We start from the raw sequence: 21746 nt of genomic DNA, 5'->3' as shown, positions 1-21746 counted from the left end.
TTACCTATCGGAGTATATACCCCGAAATGTAAAATACTGAAATTTACCTATCCAAGATTTTATTGTATACAAATGAATTAAAATCTAAATATTCGACTTTAATACCCTAAAGAGAGTAGAAATATTTTAGTCAACAATATATAATCATTGTTTTGCATGAATTAATATAAATAGATGCACTTTGTTAGAAGAAGATTTTTTATGAAAGATGTTTCACTATATATTCCATTCAAAAAAAATGTAAAACTTTGTAAACTTGCATTATTTTTACTCAATAATATTTAAGAAAAAGATTAAGCTGTAAAAAATTATTTGTCTTCGCATTATTTTCACTACCTGAGGATGATATTTCCAGATATATTCAACTTTTCCTGTAATACTGTTAATGTTTGTTATATTTGTAGAACAAAGTTTTTTAAAACATTTTTCACCCATATATTCCTATTGTAAAATTTGATCTTATTTTACTAAAAAATAAAACACACTAGTCTTGTCTGTAAATTGGAGACAATGAAAATGAAAGTGACTTGAATCAACACTTCCTGAGGATAATTTTTACATGAGTTTAGGCAAAATTTTGTTGGCCCAGTAGATTTTATAAGATTTTTCCTATATATTATATATAAAACTTGTATAAGGCAAGTCCTCGGCCATTTTGATAAAAGAGCTATCCCACTAACAACCATTGGATAAGTGTATGCTATTCATAAGATAATTTTATAATTTTGTATTAGTTCGTGGCTAAGTAGTTTGAAAGGGGGGGGGTGCGTCTTAAACAATAATTATTGTTCAAAGTAAATTTTATAATGTTTGATCAGTAAAATTTATAAATGTCTAAGTCAAATCGTAAGATTTTTTCTTCCGAAGATTACTATTAGCTTCACATGGCCGCCACAATAGTCGCGAGACGTCACCTGAGCAATTGGCTATCGGAACGAATAAAGCATACATCAGAAATATACAGAACTGAAAAGTTTTCCAGCCTTATCTTTATAATTAATTTATCCTTAGACTGTAGAACAATCAGTTTTTGTAGGTCATGATTGAAGCAAAATCGTTACCGGATATTTAAAACGCTACACAAACTAGAAAACCAGAATATTACTAAGCATGGCTTTAAAGTACTTGAAAAGCTGGAATTTAAAAGTTTTCCAGCAATAAACAGATAAAGCTCATGTAAAACTTTTATGTTCTTAGTGTATTACTTGTGTGCCAAGTTATATTGGAATCCCAAAACTGTAGGAGGAGTAGTATTTTGATAATTTCAACAAACTATTTTTAATAACCACAACACCGTTCATCGAAATCAAAAACAGATAAACAGAAATTTCATCTTTCCTTGTGTGCCAAGTTATATTGAAATCAGATCAAAACTGTAGGAAGAAGATTTTGAAAGAATTTCACAGATATATTGGCAACACCATTCATCGAAATCAAATACCAAAACAGAATTATGTATCAGCCATTTGTGTGCCACAATATTGAAATCCCAAAACTGTAGGAGGAGTAGCATTTTGAAATATTGTTTACAAAATTGACAGACTACACTAACCTGGGGATGATTCCACATGAGTTTTGCGGTTTTATATTTCCTGACGTCCAGTGGTTACTTTAAAGCGAAATCGAAGAAGATTTTATAAAGATTTGTATAATACAATAAAAAAAGGCTAATAAAAAGATTACATTGGGACGTAACAAGGGATACATTGGGGGCGTACAGTGTTTTTCACATAGAAATCATATAGTAAATGTCACATAAACAAACACACATACACTTTCAACACACATGTATGTTGCAGTTTAGTTAAAGTTGAAGAATGGTAAGTCGTACTGTTTGAAAGATAAAAAAATGATCATGAAAGAACTTCAATCTCCTAAAACCCAAATCCTCTCCTTTATTTAAGTAGAAAAAAATGACACCCTTCATTTTTAAATTTATGTCTACACAAAGTTACAGGTAGATTTAGGTAATCAGTAATATTTATTTAGATTACTGAACAGATTAATCACTTTTCTATACAAGATCGTGGGTAACAAATACAATCAACTGAGCTAATATAAGTTTATTGGTCTAAATTCACATAAATAAACTAAAGAACTAATTTTATTTTTTTCTAGAAAATCAAACTTTCTTACTTGGTTTTCTGTAAGCTTTGTTGTCGATGATGTAAATGTCGTTGTGTGGATGCAGACCTATACAGGACCTCACGATGTCAGGTCTCCAGTATCTCCAGAGCCACGTCACGTGATCTACACAGTCCTGTGATCTTCCTCTGTAATGTACAGCCTCCCCTTCTCTTTTTAGTTCCGTTAGAATTTTTTCTCGTTCATCTTTACTGCTCTTGATTTCATTTTCTGGGATATTTACTGTAGAAAAAATATACTGTTTATAATAAACATTTACACTGTAATACCATTATGTATATATACATGTGTATAGGTAGAGATACATTCAAATTATAGATTTATTAAACATATTCGATCAGTTACTTCTATTATCATCGGCCGCAGCAGCGGCCGATCTATTTGTGGTTGTGTTAGAAAGTGCACATGGGGAAAGGAGACGTTATTTTTCAATAATAGTCATAATTCTTGATTGATAAAAAGTAAAAATCATGAGTTAAATATTTAAAAAAAAACTTGCTTTAATATTAGCATTAATTGTTGTTATTATATTTCAATTTCATTATCATTTCTCGTCAGATAATTGATAATTTATGGTTATATAAAAAGAGTGTACAATAGATACTTTTTAACTTGCCATGATTTTCCGGAAAAATTAAAAGTGCATGGTGAATATTCAATGTATGCTCTAAAGCTCCAAGATTTTTCCCTCCATTTTGCACCGCGGTTGCAGCAGAGCTTACTCTGCATAACGTGACAAAGATTCTGTATCAGCACGTGGTTTATCTTGAGAGGCCTACATCATCATTTTCAATAAATTCTCATTATTCATCATTGACTTATTTTTTTACGTCGATTTACAATTATCTATTTATTAATTTAAAAAAAAATTACTTTGCCTTGAAGATAAGCTGAAAAAAAAAAGATTCAACCATTTCTCCTTTATATCTTGACGTGCTTTCCTTGCATGTGAAGGAATTTTTTTACTGCTAAATTTTGTTTGCAGCCGATTTGATGCTTTGCATCAATTTAACTTGTAATATATTAATCTAGTAGCATTTAATTGTAGTCGATGAAGCTACTACAAAGCAACTACAAAAAAGAAAGCTATTTCAATGTATAAATGTTTCTACTGATAACTTTTAAACTTTTTAAAAATGCAATCCAATTATTTTAAGAAAATTCTGGAAGAAAATTATAACAATTTTACAATTATTTTGCTCTGACTTACATATCCAGTGTATTTTATCATATATCTTCGTGTCCTTCATGGTGACGTGAGTCAGTATGCTCATCTGTAGACGGAGTATCAGTACATCATTCCAGTCAGGACTAGTGACACACTTCTCTCCAGGTTCTCTGTTGTATCTCTCTGATCTCAGGTACACACTGACTGTGTCATAACTACTGTAAATAAATGGTATTTGACAGAATATTGATGTTATCTTATACATTGTCTCATCCTTTGTGTCCTCCGTTATCTTATCCTGATCTTCCCAAAGGTAATCACGTGACTTCAGTCTGTCCAGAGTCTGCTGTGCTTCCTCACGTGTTACAGGATTAGTTCTCTGTCGCATCACATTTAGCAAGTCCAGCCACTCTGTGTCAGCGAAGTCAGGAGGACCGGAGTCAGAACACAGAAAACAAAATAACACGCACACCTCGTCATCAGTCAGTTTGGAGAACTTATCTACAACGTTTAGTGAACATATAATGAGTAACACTGTCAATAAATAATGATGCATATATATTATAGTTTAAAGGATCTCCATAATTTAGGTGATTTTTTAAATTCATTTTTCGCCATTTTTTTTTCTTTTCATCTAACTCAATTCAGCTTTTGTGACTAGTTTGATAGTAATGTTTCAAAAAGTGAAATCGACCTACATGTGTATATAGATTAAAATCTGATTACCAGATTAATTGAGAAGTGTTTTAACAATCAAAACACATGTAACGACCAGCACCATTCTTGATACTGTTTAGAACTTGTTCAAGAATATTTTCCCGATTTGTATTCGAAGATTTAGAATAACTGAAGAAAGATATGTGGAAAATTCAAATTCAAATTTACATAAAGTTAATTAAGGATACTTTTTTAAAATGAGCAAAATTAAGATTGCATATTTGACACCTTCATTTACATGTATATTACCTCGTCGTAATTTTAGTTGCATTGTAAATCAAAAAGAGAACAAAAAAATTATATTGGTATTTCTGCCTTTCCCTTTATTCTCAAAATATTTCTTAGAGTCTTGTACATATTTAGGTTATATTTAGATAAACGCATCAATCCCACATGATTTACAGAAATATCATCCGAAATATAATAGATAGGACAGGTCCAATAAAAGAATTAGAGTCTCCTTCTTTATAATTACATGTACAGGGAGGGGTGTATATTCGTAATATAATAACTTAATTATAAAAAGAGATTTCAATTATATTAAATATAAACTGCACAATGTATATGAGTCCACCGCTTCGGGAAAAAAGGAAAAGCATAACCAGTACGGAGGGGAAGGGGAACGACGCCCCCCACGCCCCCCCCAAAAAATGTGGATTTATCTTTATACATGTATATTTAATCAATTTTTATATTTAAAAAATGCCAATTTTGATATAAAGATTTAATTGCTTATTATCTATCATATGTTCAGTAGGATTTTTTAGATAAAGAATATTTATCACAGTGTAATGATGATTTTATGAGTTTATACAAGCAGACGTCATAATTTCTTTTTTTTATTTCACATGGTGATAACTTTCAATTAGTAAATAAAAAAATAATGTAAAAAAAGCTAGGATCTTCCGGAATTTGACCTGTTACCTCTCACATGTTAAGCGAGCGTCATACCCCTAGACCACATTTCCTCAGCTTGTAATGCAAATTAAATGCAAACATGGGGTCACATACATACATACATACAGGTAAATATTCACGTTGATATTGACAAAAATTTTCACAAGACCTACATGCAAGATTATGAAGCTATATAAGGACTAAGGCATCACTCAGACGAACTTACGTCACACCTTAGTCTTAAGCTAGACCATTAAATCTGTCCTGTATTAGGGGACCTTTTACTTCATACATGTTTTCTTAGTCCATGTTTTAAGACGACCGCGAGCTTCTCCCAAGACATATCTTAAGTGATTTAAAGAAGCCATGGGGCCAGGAAAACAAGAATCATTTGTTTGCATAAATAAGTTAAATATTTTTGTAATGTACATGTACTACTGTTTGAAGCCATTCAAGTTGAAAGAGGGGAGGGCAGTCATACATTTTCAGCTTGGGGGGGGGGGGCTATCAACTGCCAAAAATTCCCTGACAAGTAAAACAAAAGAGCCCATGGGCCACATGGCTCACCTGAGTAACTATGGCCATACTATTCTTTACATGATTTCCTCTTTGTAATACCTATTTTGACCCGTCTTACCCCCCCCTACTCCCCCCCCTCCTAGGAACATAATTTGGAGAATGTAAAATCTACACTATCCCAGGAATCTTCCACATAAGTTTCAGCTTTTCTGGTCCAGTGGTTTTTACATGCAAAAAGAAGATTTGTACTTGATCCCACCCTATATTCTTATCTTGATTATCTCTCCCTGTTGAAAGACTAGACCCATCATTTTTACAATTTTAACACCCCCCCCTCCCCTTTAGGATGCTGTGTACCAAGTTTGGTTAATATTAACCCTGTGATTTTTGAGAAGATGTTTAAAATGTCTACAAGGTTTATTCCCCATTTTAGAAATGTGAGTTATCGCCCCTCAAAATCGGAACTCTTCAACACCAGCATAACTTTGGCGGACTATGCATTTTAATAATCCAAGAAAATAATGATCAACTTACACGCTGCATTTAAAAATTTCAAAAGAAGGAAATGGTTTGCGAAAAAGATTTAAGCAATCAGCGATTTTATGAAGGATCTGTTAGCCCCCTTTCTAGAAAGTGATAAGAAAAAATAGCAAGGCACGTAGCATCGTCTTTACAAGGGGGGGGGGGGCAACAGAGAAATTTTTTTTTTTTTACTTACATGGAAAAGTTGACAAGCCAATGAAAATAATTGGCTTAAAATACTTCATTTCCCTCATATAACTTTACTGTAGTATAAACTGGGAGGAGTTGTGTTTCAATGAACGTTTTCAATGGACCCGATCAAGCTGCGGAATAGCCAAACCGACAATGCTATTCGGGTTGCATGTTATCATGAAATAAGAAAAACTAAATTTTGAAACTTCAGGAATTCGTTTTATTTATTCGAAATACGATCATTGCTTTTGATATCAAGTATATTACCTGTAAAATACGAATGAAAGCGTGCAATACTTCCGGTATCAGTAATAGTAGAACATCGATGGTCGGAACTGAAAATGCCGGATTTTATTAACTTTCTATCTCTCAATCCCCCGATCTCTCGAACTTTTCTTGCGGTCCCTTAGACTTCGAGAGATCGAGAGTCACCTGTACATGTTATTTATGCCTTAAAAAAGGATAATTTATGTAACCGGTATGTAACATAAATATATGTAACCGGTGAAACTGGGAAGATGAATTTCGCTGGATGTCAGTTGAGTGTTACACACTCAGAACTGATTATAAGAATGTTTCAAATCAACTTTCACGCGAATTTGATTGACATGTGATGCACGAGGGTTTCGTGCGTACAACATGTACAGAGAACGAATGTGTAAATTAGTTGAACAGTTGAATATGATTCAATGTTTTAGAATTTAAAACTGATTAAAATTATTAATTGTGAATTCAATATAATTAGGGTATATATATTTTTTCACATATATTCATGTATGTTACTTACACGAAGTTTCATGAGTGTCTCAATTTTCGCTAGCCAAGCGTTTTTATAAGCTATTCTCCTCATGAGGAGAGTGTTTCTGATACGCTACTCTCCTCATGAGGAGTGTAGCGTATCAGAAAAATGAGGAGAGTAGCGTATCAGAAATTAACCCTTGGCTAGCGAAGATGGAGTCTCTCTCTCTCTCTATCTCTCTCTCTCTCTCTCTCTCTCTCTCTCTCTGATATTGCTTTTTACACACTTTGCAAATCAGAATACCTTATGAAAATACATACTTAACTGAAGGGATTTTAAAAACAAAAATACACTTTACGAAAAGAATGTTTCCCTATTAACGTGAAATACGCTCGGAAATTATTGTATCATTTTCGTGTTTCTGCTGTCAATTCTCTGATCTAAAACAAAATAAGTGTATTTTACTCGGGAATATACATATGCTTAGATCCTACACTAAACCTTTGATTAAATGCAGCTCAGATTTTATACGACACGTGTTACACGAATTTAGGTCGATGCTACCGGGTATTTAATCAGTCTGTCCTCGTAACATGAGCACATGAGATTAAATTATTCATTTAAAATTCCATTCAAAGTTTTAATACAATAAAGTGAATCAATTATTTAACAAATGTAAATTTCTAGAAACACGGTTTATTCAAATGAAATAGACTTTAATTGTCACCAAATGTGCTCTTGTAAGTAAACTATGTTATGACATACAATCGTGCAAAAACATATTTTATTGATATCGGTCGCGGAAGACCAACTACTGCAGTATCTACAGCAATTTCAGAGGTAAAACTGTAGACGGAGATGTCATCAGTCTCCAAATAAAGTCCTAGAATTCGTAAAATCTATATAACTATACAAACAAAGTCTTATATTTGTTATGCACAGTTTGTAAATAATGACGATCCGTCTGCAGAACATCCACTACCGAAAATGAAATTTTAGCTTTTGTTTAAAAAAAAAATACCCCGGAAGGCATATTTGAATATGTTTCGGCATTTTATTAGTAATCTGTTTTGGTTTTTTAAAGAGGGGTGGGGGGGTCACACAGCGTATTATCATACTAGTACATACAGCCTAATGCAAATCCAGAAAGGGACTATGAGAAAGCATTCGACAAAAAATACGAATCAGTTAGGATTTCTTTTTATTCAAAAGCACAAAAACAGTTTGTCATATGACTGAGGCATTACACCATTAACATGTTTACATCAAGAACGTCCACGGAAGTGACTTTCTTATAGCGCATGCGTATTTACCACAGTAAAAGAGTTCCCTTCAAGGGAAATAACTCACCTTATTGAAATGGGGAATAGACGGACGGACGGACATACAAACAGCAGCTGATCAAAAAAGCTCTCTTGGGCTTTCAGCTTATGTCAACTAAAAAAGTCTCCAAAGGTTTTATTGAACTCGCACAAGATCCTCTTTGCGCATTTACAACAAAAGCCATATAAGGCGTACAAAGGTTTGTCACGTTAGATGATATTGCCTCTATTTTTCCCAGAGAGAGAGAGAGAGAGAGAGAGGGAGACAGAGAGGGGGGATATAAAATTTATCAACGCAGGTCAAACAACGCTAAGAAATATAATTTTGCATTATTTCTTTCATGATTTGCTATAGCAAAGTTATACAAATACATCAAAGAAATTTGAGAAATATGTACCGGTATTTGTCATGTATATACATTATCTGCAATTCTTTAGCTCGTCCCATTGTCTGAAAAAAAACTGGAATGGACGACCAGCCATATTATTTTCAGATCAGCGCGCGACAAATCTGAAGCTAAATAAATGGAGTTTTTCTACAAATGTAGCTTTTCTGAAGCTTATGTAGTTCCGCTCTTCTGAAGCTTATGTAGTTCCGCTCTTCTGTTTCAATTTTGTAAAAAAGATTGTACACAAGTAGCTCTGTTATATAACAGTTTGTGTCATGGTGCGGTACTTTTTCTTTTGATGTTGGCCATACTTTAAATCAGATAGAAAACCAACCTTTGGCTGAATCCCAACGTACTATAACTTCTAGGGGGCGGAGCTTAGCCGTTCAATAACTTCTAATTTACCGTACAATAACTTCCGACAGAATTCGATGGTTTTTAAATATTTTTTTCCAATTTCTGTAAGCTTATACACAATATCTAGGGGAAACATAAGATATCTCACAGAATATAACCCCCACCCCCACCCCCCATCTCACTATTTAAATGGATACGTGACAGGGATGGGGTAATTGAACAAAGAGTAATTGTACTTTACTGTAATTAATTATTTACAGTGTGGTAGAATTGGATTTTACATAGTTATTAAATGACGATAATTCTTATTGGTTACGATCGTTTGTTTTACATTCGGAAACTTTCTAGCTTTATACAGTGATTTGGGTAACGTCCTTGTCTGGGTTATACATAGAATGTAGATTTTGATTGGATAAGAGAGACACACCTTCAGTCAGCGGTGTATTTAAAGTCCAGCATTTCACGTTTAGATCAGTTGGTCTGGAACCTTCTCAAAGGTTCGTACCAGCTCACTTTTTGATTAGAGGGGTGGATCCCGGTCCCTGTCTCTGTCTCGTTCAAATCGTTCATATTGTTCAAATCGTTCGATCATTATCCTTATTTTTACGTCCATTTCCAGTTCCTTATTTCTATTTTTGGTAAACCGGTTAGGTTAGGCATAGTAGATTTTTCGTGCAGGGGTGGGTCACTTTTATTCGGACTTAGCTTTGGGTAGGACGGGCTCTGGACATCGTACATTTGTTAGGTAGGCACTTATTTTTATTGAGGCTTATAAGTATAAGGTCATTAGTACATCAGTTTTCGTTGTAAATATATTAATGTAAATATTTTTGTGCTGTTAATAAAATACATTTGTGGTCATAATAAATATTTGTTAATTTGCAAATTCTTGTTATTAAAATTCTTGGGTTAGTAAGTCACTTTCGTGACTATATTGAAATCAAGAGGTTTATTGGTAAGTAAGAAATTGGAATAAAACGCGAAGTACTATTATTAATAAAGAAAGTGTGTGATATTAAAGAGGTATTTTCATACGGTCATTTTCGCTACACTGGTATCGTGGAATTTCCTAAATTGCATTGATACCATGTAGCGAATTCCGGTTCCATTGGTGCCGTGACGGTCCCTGGGCGTGGAGGTTAATGTCCTGTCAATTGTGGTTACTTTGTAAGGTAAGATAGGCATAGACCTTCCAGGGGTGAACCTGGGTTAGTGATAATTGAGAAATAAATTTATTACGCAGTACAATTTTTGATATGAGTATAAACACATTCTAGCAGTAGTCAGCCAGGCTCGAGCGAAGTGCATTTAAATCAAACACTCGATTGACTTCATTCTATTTTTATCTTACAGGTAAATTATTGTCACTAATAGCTTTCGTATACAGTCTGATATATTTTTAGTGTGAAATACCTTTATTTCTTCATTTTTGCATATTTGAATTTTTGTTTTCACTCATTTATTTATAATCGACAGTTTAACACCAAGCTCTACAAATAGAACAGTCTCATACGGTGTCTACAAAACCTGTTTTACGTCGTAGTACACGTAGCACTCATGCGTGTCCTTGAATAGTTTTACACTGGTTTGACAAGTTATAAATAGAACTGAATGGCAGTCACCGTAAATAGGAAGTTCATTGAACATTCATATTTTCTGTGTGTGTTTAAGAAAAATGTTGAAACCAGAGTGTATCTCAATACACTGGGCATTTTTCTTGAATAAATTTAGACAAATAAATGATAGACAAGTTATTTTCAAGTTTACTGAAGTATATGAGCATATGATAGATCTAAATTAAGGTGAATTATTTTTTTTTTTTGATAAGTTCAGAAGTTTATATCAGTATGCATGCGCTACATATTTTGAATAAGACATTCCATTTTAGGCTTTATGGTCCATGATACTAGTTTTTGGATTCTTGAAGCAGTGATATGGTTTGTTTTATTCGAGAAGATTATATAGCATATTTTTTTATGAACACCTTGACTTAGATTTTTTGAGAAACTTCTTTGAGTGAAGCCTACTATATTTTTTGTTTTTCAATATTAGGATCTTTTCTTTGGTTGTTTGTGAGATAGGTTTTGAACGAGACGGGGGCAGAGCCGGTGATCATCCCTTAGGTCCGCCACTTTTAGATCTTTGGTGTGACATATTTCCAGCTATAGGACCTTAATGCCTCAAAATTTCGAAACGTTTTCAAAATTTGGGAGAAAAATAAAACTACCAGAAAGATATTCTCCATGATTTTAATTATTATTTATGTTTAACTTAACGTTCGCTGTCACGCTGAAAAGGAATTCAGACGTTAACTTGAATATATGTAATTTAAAAAAGTTATTTTACATCAGAGACTTTTTGTGTCCCCTAAGTAAATGTAATTTATTTTATTGCATATAGTTTAGCTTAACATCAGTCACGCTTACTGCCTGGTGCAGAAAAGGATATTCTCGTTTGTTAACCCAGCTATATGTAGTACTTCGGCACTAAGATTACTTTGAATTTGTTGTAGTAAAAGTAAGCTTGCATTTTTGCCGATTTCTTTAATAACTTAGAAAGCATCGACTCCTTTTTATAAAACTGGTTTATAATTATATATTTTTGGTTTATTCACTTATTATTTAAAATAACAAAATCAATGAAATTTGTCAGGATTAATGAGAGAAATTTTAAGGTTTGACAAGACAGTATTCAATACTGTTGCTTTATGTTCTCGATGAATTAATAATGATAAATTTTACTAGAATATGGTTCGAGTCATTTCATGAGCTGTGAATTGGCCTGTAAATAGGTGAAAGTACAATATTAGGCTAATACTGCGGGATTAGCTGCCAATACTGCGGGATTGGGGTTTTATTGTGGTTGAAATATTGTACTACCCTTGTCGGTCGTGTTCTGACAAGCTTTTATTATTTAGAATCTTTATATCCGGCCCAATGTTATGTTTACATTTCGAAATGCTAAAACGCAGCGGGGTTAGTTTCCTACTGCGGGAGGGGGTTGTGGCTCTGCCGAACTACAGGGGTACACTTATTGCAAGGTATCCAGTACTAAAACGCAGCGAGGTTAGTTTCTTACTGCGGGAGGCTGTAGGGACTGGGGCTGCAACTCGAATGTACTCATAATATCTGTGACAGCATTAGTAGTCTGCTTTATATTTCAGATATTTTTTTTCTTGGATTTTATGCATTATTACTCACTCTTTTCTTTTGTCTATTTAGTATGGAAGTTTTGGACAACTATATGTACTTGTAGTGGGGACTGGGGAAGTTGATGATCTCCAGCGAAACTGGTAGCAAGTATCTACAGGTGAAAGTACAAGAGAAACACATTGTTCTGAAAAGGAATCAACGCATCCGTATTCAATATTGCAGGAGCCTTGGAGTCTTCGGCACATCAGTAATTCATGGAGGATTGTCTTCGTGTTCGACTTGTGAGATTAATTATGTGTAAGATATGTGATGTCATGTGAAGTGATGTGATGTGATGTGAAATCAGTCGAAAAATGATGTGAATATTTATGTAAAAAGTGCTCTGAAATATTTAAATTAAGATGTTCCTTATGTTGTGCATTGATGAACCGCCTGGGATTCCATGATGATTCCATCCAAATGAACAGTGAAACCAGTGAACATTTATCTTATTAACTGTTAATTGAAAGTTTTGAATAAAATTTTATTTAAATGTGAATTTAAAGTGAAGAAAATTGAAATGTTCATCATTGCTCAAATGGTACCATAATATTTTTTTGAAATTGACCTACACATTTACCCTCAATATCTTTTTAAGATATTTCGGTTTTGAAGTGGGGGGAGTGTGGTAGAATTGGATTTTACATAGTTATTAAATGACGATAATTCTTATTGGTTACGATCGTTTGTTTTACATTCGGAAACTTTCTAGCTTTATACAGTGATTTGGGTAACGTCCTTGTCTGGGTTATACATAGAATGTAGATTTTGATCGGATAAGAGAGACACACCTTCAGTCAGCGGTGTATTTAAAGTCCAGCATTTCACGTTTAGATCAGTTGGTCTGGAACCTTCTCAAAGGTTCGTACCAGCTCACTTTTTGATTAGAGGGGTGGATCCCGGTCCCTGTCTCTGTCTCGTTCAAATCGTTCATATTGTTCAAATCGTTCGATCATTATCCTTATTTTTACGTCCATTTCCAGTTCCTTATTTCTATTTTTGGTAAACCGGTTAGGTTAGGCATAGTAGATTTTTCGTGCAGGGGTGGGTCACTTTCATTCGGACTTAGCTTTGGGTAGGGCGGGCTCTGGACATCGTACATTTGTTAGGTAGGCACTTATTTTTATTGAGGCTTATAAGTATAAGGTCATTAGTACATCAGTTTTCGTTGTAAATATATTAATGTAAATATTTTTGTGCTGTTAATAAAATACATTTGTGGTCATAATAAATATTTGTTAATTTGCAAATTCTTGTTATTAAAATTCTTGGGTTAGTAAGTCACTTTCGTGACTATATTGAAATCAAGAGGTTTATTGGTTAGTAAGAAATTGGAATAAAACGCGAAGTACTATTATTAATAAAGAAAGTGTGTGATATTAAAGAGGTATTTTCATACGGTCATTTTCGCTACACTGGTATCGTGGAATTTCCTAAATTGCATTGATACCATGTAGCGAATTCCGGTTACAACAGTTTTAAAAAAAGAGATTATAAAGCAATTAATTACATGATTTATAAGGCGTAGCTGTAATTTAATTGGGTGCGTATCATTACCGCTACATTTTCAAAATTTTCATTACCGCTACATAGTCATCACCGCTACAAAAAAACCTTACATTACCACTACATAAAAAAAGTATACATTACCGCTACATTGTGTACAGTACAACCTATAAATGCACAGTAAGACCCGTTTCCCCTGCTCATCACGGGGAGGTGAAAGTAGGACTTTGTGAAGGATGTTTTTTTTTATTTTTATTAAATCAATTTATTTCATAACACACAACAAAAAAATGAAAATAAGCACTGTTCATATATAAAATTTTAAGTTTTGTCAATTTTTTTTTACACTATCGCTACAGCCTTGAAAGCCATTTGTTTGAAATATTGCTGTGTTCTAAATTTATAATCATCGATAAGTAAGCCGGTGTAATTAAATTTCGACTGCAGTTATTTATATAAATAAACTCATTCTGATTACATGTAGATAGTGAGTGAATTCTGTTGATTAGAACTCATATACCGAACCATACCTGGCTAAATCGATATGTAGCGGTAATGAGCTGTTTTAAGCTGATTCAATACGTAGCGGTAATGCGTTGTTTTCGGTCGGAAAAATGTAGAGGTAATGATCGGTCAAAAATCTGAAAAAATGTAGGTAATGAGTTGAAATTTTTGGCGATATAGCGGTAATGTTGACCTCCCATTTAATTGAAGAGAAAGTAAAAATAATTGTAATTTGATTAATTACTTTTTAATGTAATCGACTCCATCCCTGAATTACGTGAAAACCATTTTCAAGAGAAATACATGTAACCTCATTAGTTAACTACTTTAAACAAAAAATAAAAACAATACACAGAATTTTACTAAAAACACGTATATTCAAATGAAAATAGGATAATTTAAATCTGACAATTTTGAAAACACGCGCAGTTCGATGATTTTGTTCAAAGTACCTGTTTCTTGGGTTCCTTGAGTTACATGCACACTGATAAATGTTCGTATAATATACAAGTATGCATTCTGGCTTTTTCACAATGCATTCCATAATTTAGACACCAGTGGCTACCGTACTCCATTCGGATTTCCTCCGGACATGCAACCATATCCGTAGTAACAGTAATGAAGCGGATCATTTTGCGGACGGATCCAGGTTTCCAGTATATACCTTATGGTTTTTTGAAATATTCAAACTGCTTAAATTAATCTATCAAATACGATTGCGCACTCTTTTAACATCGCTTGACTTTCCAATGCAACCATCTCCTTCGTACTTTCTGATTTGTTTGAACCGTCTACGATGGACCTAGGCCCGTTACGTAATGTCGCGTTTAGTTTGATGTCGAGGGAGTGACTATGCAAATGACCATGACTCAAGACATTTACAGACACTTTCTTTCGTTTGTAAGGAATTTATTATACAGAGAGGCGTTGCTGTCTCGTCGCTGCGCGACTCGACTGCCACGCCTCTCTGTACAATAAATTCCTTACAAACGAAAGAAAGTACTGTAAATATAACTCATTACACAAAATAAACGAAATAAAGTACTAAAATGAGAAATGGATGAATCGATGAATATGCGGAATGAATTAAATTGAATAAATAAAATAAACATATCAATCCTGAATAAAAGTATTTTTCTAAAGAAAAAGGGGGAGGGGGCACACCCAGAAAAGAAAATACTGACTCAGAAATGTTTTTGGTAAGTAAGAATTATATAAAAACGGTAAAAGTCTGAGTCGCCAAACCTGATTTAAAAAAAAATAATTTTAGAAAACAGGGAGGGTTATTAACTAATGTATATGCTTTTAAGAACTCAGGGAGAAACTTGCTTCTAGAGACGTTCCCTTTCTACATTCGCCCATAAATATATTGGATATTTGAAATAGGAACTTTGTAGTGGTAATATTACAAAAAAAAAGAAAACAAAATGCCTAAAATGGAATTCACCATATCTTAACTTAGGATATGCCTTAGATGCTTTGTCATACACCATAAGTACTTAAGACGTATCCTAAGATATCCCTAATTTAGCATTTATTTGACAGTTCTAAGAAATGTATAAGAATATTAAGTCTGTCGATAACCTGTAATATACGTAATAAGTCTCCTCATGCTCCTGTGCTAATTAAAAAAGTACCAAACGACTTTTAATGAAAATATTTTTTAAATGGGACAAATAAACATTGATATCCCAGACTTTCAAAGGAAGCGGGGGACAATTCCGGAATTCTACTTAATTGTGTTGCACAGTGAGGAAAATTTCAGCTTTAGTTGAGATAGATTTTTGAGCTATGTTTTAGTGAAACTTGTGATAACTGCGTAGATGATTTTTTTTTCAAAAATTTTTGGCCTGTAAAGTACCATATGCTAATGTTGGGACGGGAACAGGATAAACACGATAGAGACTGGGGCGTTTGCGATATTTTTAGATATTTTATACCAAATACAAAAAATGACTTTCACCCCTTCTGGATTAAGAACCCCCTCACAGCGAGTAAAGATGTGTTTATTAAAAAAAATCATCTATTAATACTGTGAAAGTAATGCATACTATTGAAAAAAATATATAACACTATAAAATAATAAATCTATTCTATCTATGAAATGAACTATGTTTACTGTTAATGAAAAAAAAAATATATCAAAGAACTCGTTTTGATCTAAAATGAGCAGATGTAAATAATAGTTGTTCACCTGATATCTCTGTCCTCCAAGCATCATATTTTCCCACGTAGATTTCTACGAAAGAAAGAAAAAAATATAATACCTGAATCGCTAGAAATGTGTCAAGTAGACATTTAAATAGTCTAATTGTACTCTTAAAATTGATGCTGGAAAAAAAACCAATTCACCCCCCCCCCTAATTATTTTTAAAACAAGAAATTAGGAGAACTGATCACCCCCTTTTAATATGGTGAGAGTGGGGGGTTGAGGTCTTTCGAATTCGGATGCTATGATCAAAGGTACATAAAGTAAATGTAACAGTTCTGTTCGGAAATTAACGCGAAGGTGAGGGGTGGAGTTTAAGAAAGTAATAGAGGAAGCTTAAACTGTTATGAAACAAACGAATTTCATGAGCAGTCAGCTAAAATATTATTTGTAGACCGACAGATAAAATATTCTATTTCTATCTGAAACCAACCGGCTATCCTTACCTACAGATCATGAATATATCTAAACTCATTTTTCTATTTCGGAATTGATTATTTAAATTCTATTACATATGGATTATGGATCTTGGGTGTTATTTTCAATTTCCTTCTGCGCGTTGTTGCCAATTTGCTCTTGGGTTTTGTTGTGAAGTTGACCTTGCGCATTTTTGTCACTTTGCTCATCTGTCTTGTTTGTGATCTGTTCTTGAGAATTGTGATGAATCCGCTCAATTGTATTAAGTATCTCATTTTAATAAATGTATCATTTGAATTGATGAGAAAATCAACATCACATGAAATGTATATGTAAATTTTAAGGTAATTAAACTTTTTTTTTTAAATAATGTCAGAAATATTTGCACAAAATAAATCACCTCGAGATCCTCTCCTCCCGTCTTCCAACAACGTCTCACCCTCAACTTCAAAAAGAAGAGATGTACAAAGTTCAGAAAATGCCTTAAGGTAGCACTTATGTCCGAAAAGTCTTGGTTACAAGATTTTCAAACTTTTCATAATGATCAATTAGCACTTGCTTATCAATCAGTTAAAAGCACATACCATGTTTCTTTGTTATTAAATGAAGTACAACCTGTTAAACAATGAATGGAAATTACATATTTTGACTTCACAATTTCGGGGTACTTTTCATGCAAAGAAGACAAAAAATCACGAAATTAAATGTGAAAACATCGTTGTTTTTTTGTTTATTAATTGAACACTATTAAACAATATTTTAAGAGAATAATATTTTTTATTAATTTGACATGAAAGATAAGTCCACATTTATTAAAGAAAAAACTATTGGTAAATGAATTCTATTTATTTGCAGTCAGTTATCCACTCAAAATTTGTATATAACTTCCAAAAGTCTTTGTGAGGATGTTTTCAATCATTTATATGATGAAGAACATACCCAATTGATTACAAAAAGTGATTGAAATGCTTACCTTCCCCAAACTATTACAGATAAGTAATAATCTACTGTTACGTTTTTCTATCCTGTTTGCACGTACACAGGATTTAATAATTAATTGATAGTTTGGGATGAGAATGTTAATACATGTACATTGTATTTATGAAAAAATAATCATTGTAATTAGTTTGAATTAAAGTCCATTTATTTCAAAATGCCTTATTTTCTACATTATTTATTGAAGCTGTAAAGTACGAGAAAAAGTAGCATTGAATTAATTATGGAGTCATAATGGATCCAGCACAGGCCAAACAATTCACTAGATATGGTACGCGGTGAAATGCGACGTAGTTTCTACGCTAAAAGTTCAAAGATATATCTTATATAATTAGACATACAAACTTTGCCAATTATCCTCACCAGATTCAATATTATTCCAAGAGAATGACATGCTTAGTTTGCCTTTTTGTTTCCGATTTTTTCTTTTCCTCAAAAGGACAACAGCAGTTATCACGATAACGACAAGTATAAACACACCAGCCAGACCGCTTACAACCTCTGCTGCATATGATTGGTCGTGTTGAGGAGCGGTTGTTGTGTTGCTGGTAACAGTTGTAAAAAGAAGCATTATTATGCAAGGCTGATGTCAATCCTTTATGAAAACCCAAAGTGTTTTTTTTCCAAAATCACAGTTTTAGGTTTAAGGCACGCAGCACAGTTAAGGTTACAAAAAGGAGGCGGAGCCTAATTTGTACGGGAAAACTTGACTATGACATCATACACAATATACGTCATACAACATTTCTTTAAAATATCACAAAATGAGTGTATCGGCTAATTTATCAGTTAGAAATCATCAAACTACATAAAAACTTACTACAGTGTGTTGTTTTGTCGATAGTTAAATCCCACATAACAAGTTATAAACAAGTCACTGATCGTAAGACACTTGTCAATATGACGTCATTTCTTACAACGTGACGTAGTTTGTATGCAGAGAGAGCCAGATCAAGTAATATTTTCTCAACAAAATATGAATTCTTTAATTATATAAAATATTATTTACAGATATTCTATTGACCAATCACTTGAATTTAATGTCTTCTTCACTATCTTATGAATTATATTTTCTGTACTACATTACATATTTAATTAAATCTGCCGTATATTTGTATGCAAGTACATCGGAGTGTAATGAGGGGTTTTAATAAATCGATCTAGTGCAAGGGCATACTCTTTATGGCTCAAAGTAAGCTTTTACATTTCAACTATAGAACTATTAAGGTATCTGAAAAGTGCTGCGATCCTGATAAAATCTTAAAAACAATTTAATAATATCAATATTTCACGCCGCTGACCAGCAAAAAATATTGCATCCGGTCATACAAGTATAATTTTAACAATGAAATTGCAGAATTTAGACAGGATCGCAACACTTATTAGAAACTACAATGCGTGTTGAGAATATTTATATACTTAACTTGGAAATGTTACTTATTTAACTTGGTTATGCCCTTGCACTAGTGATTTTTATATGTAACATCAAAACTTCAAGTCAATGTGCCAAAATCGCGTTACTGCCGCATCACGTGACTAGTCTTAATATAAAATATAATCGTCCTCGATATGTAGTTATTTATCATTATTACAATTATCGGAAATAAATAATGTACTAAAAATAATCGCCATCCTGATTACGAATACATTTTAAAATACAAAATTAAGTCGCTATTTCAATTGCACACCTTTACTGTACTGCGCACGTGAATCGTGGAGTTCCACCAAAAAAGTTCAGTACATAGATTATGATTGTAATGGGAATGGAGATTACTAAATTGTGTCCAGAACCATTTCAGTTTTTCGACAATAAACATAAATATGATTTAATTAATATATAATTATATGAAGGTCAATACTACCATTAGTTTCGACTTATTTCTCAACTTGAATTTCATCAGAGTTGACAGCAATGTTCAGATATTGCTGATTCATGATAAACCAATGTCAGTTTAATGCAATATTAAAGAAACTGAAAGCTGAAAAATATATTTCTAAAACGTAAAAGAATGTGTGACATCTAAGAATAGTTGAAGAAAGTTTCAGCTAGGTTAAGTACATGTAAGTACAGGAAAATGAAAGTTTTCAAAATAAAAATCACAATATAAATACATGCATATCATTAAACATACTTTAAATAATTGTACATATCTGTATGCTAATCTAGATCTGTATGCTAATCTTAAATCAACAGAAATTTTATAAGATATTCCTTGCTCTTAAAAGTTAAGTTTAATTTCAATTACATGTAATATTGTATTAGCAAAAAAGAGTAGAATATTATAAAGAGAGGCGCAAAGATAATTGGACAAAAACATTAAGGCAAATAAGATGCCAATGATATGAAACAGATGCTTAGTGAAAAGGGCAAAAAAAAAAACCTGAAGCTTCATCGAAATGACATTCATATTAATCCTTTTATTGTAAATACGGGACATGGTTTTTTTTTTACATTTGCGAATGCTATTTGTATGTATTTAAAGACTTGCACTTTGGCAATTGGATCGAAGAACTGCACATTAGGGAGGTAGAAATTTTAAACATCATGTATTTGTTCTCATTTTATTACGTATTACGTCACCAGTTTTAGTGATGACAAGTTTTCTACATGTTTATAAAACGTTAGTAAAAACTTGTTCAGAGCCGTAGAAATAAAAACAAAAATTAGCTAATTGATGTGTGAAAATAGGATTGATTTACATCGTATGGGACGTTAAAATTCATAAGCACTTTAATTATATTATCTTATTTATTTTGTTAAGCGTCAAAAATCTGCTATTAGATAATTTAAACAAAGACATGTCACATGTCATTAAAATCTCAACAGTCCTTAAATGTATTTGTGTTAGTCAAAATAAATGCAAAAATACGCGTAAAACTTAAAGATAACAACGTTTTTATCTAAGAAATCCTTAATGGAATTCTTCTTTATAGAAATTTCTCTTTGCTTTCTTTTACTCGAACTTATTTTATATAACAAAGAAATAAAGAATTTAAGGAAAATCTAAAAAAAAAAAAAAAAAAAAAAAAACAGTCGTAGCAAACAATTTTGAAGCATGGGTAGCTGGATTTTCCAATGCTACAACTGTTACTTTAATCCTTCTTGCAGTTTTTCCAAAAGGTAAAATTTATTGGTTTCTTTGTGCAAAATAAACCTAGACTTGAATGTAGATATATTTGCATCTATTTCTAAAGGTAATGAAACTCTTCCTGGTATTGCTCAAGCGCCACCTCATTTGTTATGGGCACCCCTTTCCCGTTAACTTGGTTATAATTGGCAAAATGTCTGTTTTGTAGACGTTTATTTTCCGAAACGAGATGGGTCATTGGAGTACACATCTAGTAAAATGAGAATCAGCCGATCCGAAATTAGTACATATTATATAAGTGCGATTTTGAAAACTTCCATGAATTAACACTCATTTGTAAAAAAGTTTAAGGTTCACCTGTCCTTGCCCATTCGCAATTGAAACGATTTTATAGATAATATTTGTTTTGATAATTTTAATTATCTTTCACTTTATTTAAGGTACGGTTAAAACACTTTAAATTTCACCGTGATTCCTGAAAAACTTGAAGACCTATAATGTTTACAGCTAGCCGAAACCGGGCAAACGAACACCACACACTTTTCGATCAAAATGACGACAAATAAAATTTAACTTGAAATATTTGAAAATTAAAAAAAAAAAATGGTCTGGACAACAGTTATACAAACATTAATATTAACCAAATACCATATTTTTAAAGTTTAGAATTTCTGCAGTAGGTATTTAACATTTAATAATATACTTAATAATAGATACATGTATGTGAATGCCTTATAAATCAGTCTACTTTAGTATCAAAAATAAAATTACATATTGTTTATTTTCTTTTATTTTATTTAATCTTAAAAAATGTAAAATGAAAATTAATTTTCCATAAAAATATAAACTTACTTAATTGGACATGAG

General features: G+C 32.6%; 1 protein-coding gene across 1 annotated transcript in view; it reads right to left on the bottom strand.

Moving 5' to 3' along the window:
* Positions 1-4301, bottom strand: part of LOC134269999 (probable serine/threonine-protein kinase pats1) — a 70055-nt gene extending 65754 nt beyond the window's left edge. Inside the window, exons 1-3 of the mRNA XM_062752171.1 lie at positions 4280-4301; positions 3356-3814; positions 2137-2367 (exon numbers count right to left, since the gene is read on the bottom strand). Coding sequence (XP_062608155.1) covers positions 2137-2367; positions 3356-3814; positions 4280-4301 — 712 coding nt within the window. The remainder of the gene's footprint in view (positions 1-2136; positions 2368-3355; positions 3815-4279) is intronic.
* Between the last annotated feature and the right edge of the window lie 17445 nt (positions 4302-21746).

Source organism: Saccostrea cucullata, unplaced genomic scaffold (assembly GCF_032062105.1).
Source record: "Saccostrea cucullata isolate Sc308-1 unplaced genomic scaffold, CSIRO_AGI_Scuc_v1 ctg2579, whole genome shotgun sequence".
In the NCBI taxonomy this organism is placed as follows: domain Eukaryota; kingdom Metazoa; phylum Mollusca; class Bivalvia; order Ostreida; family Ostreidae; genus Saccostrea; species Saccostrea cuccullata.
The sequence above is the reverse complement of the archived record's forward strand: the minus strand, read 5'-3'. Positions and strand labels throughout refer to the sequence as shown.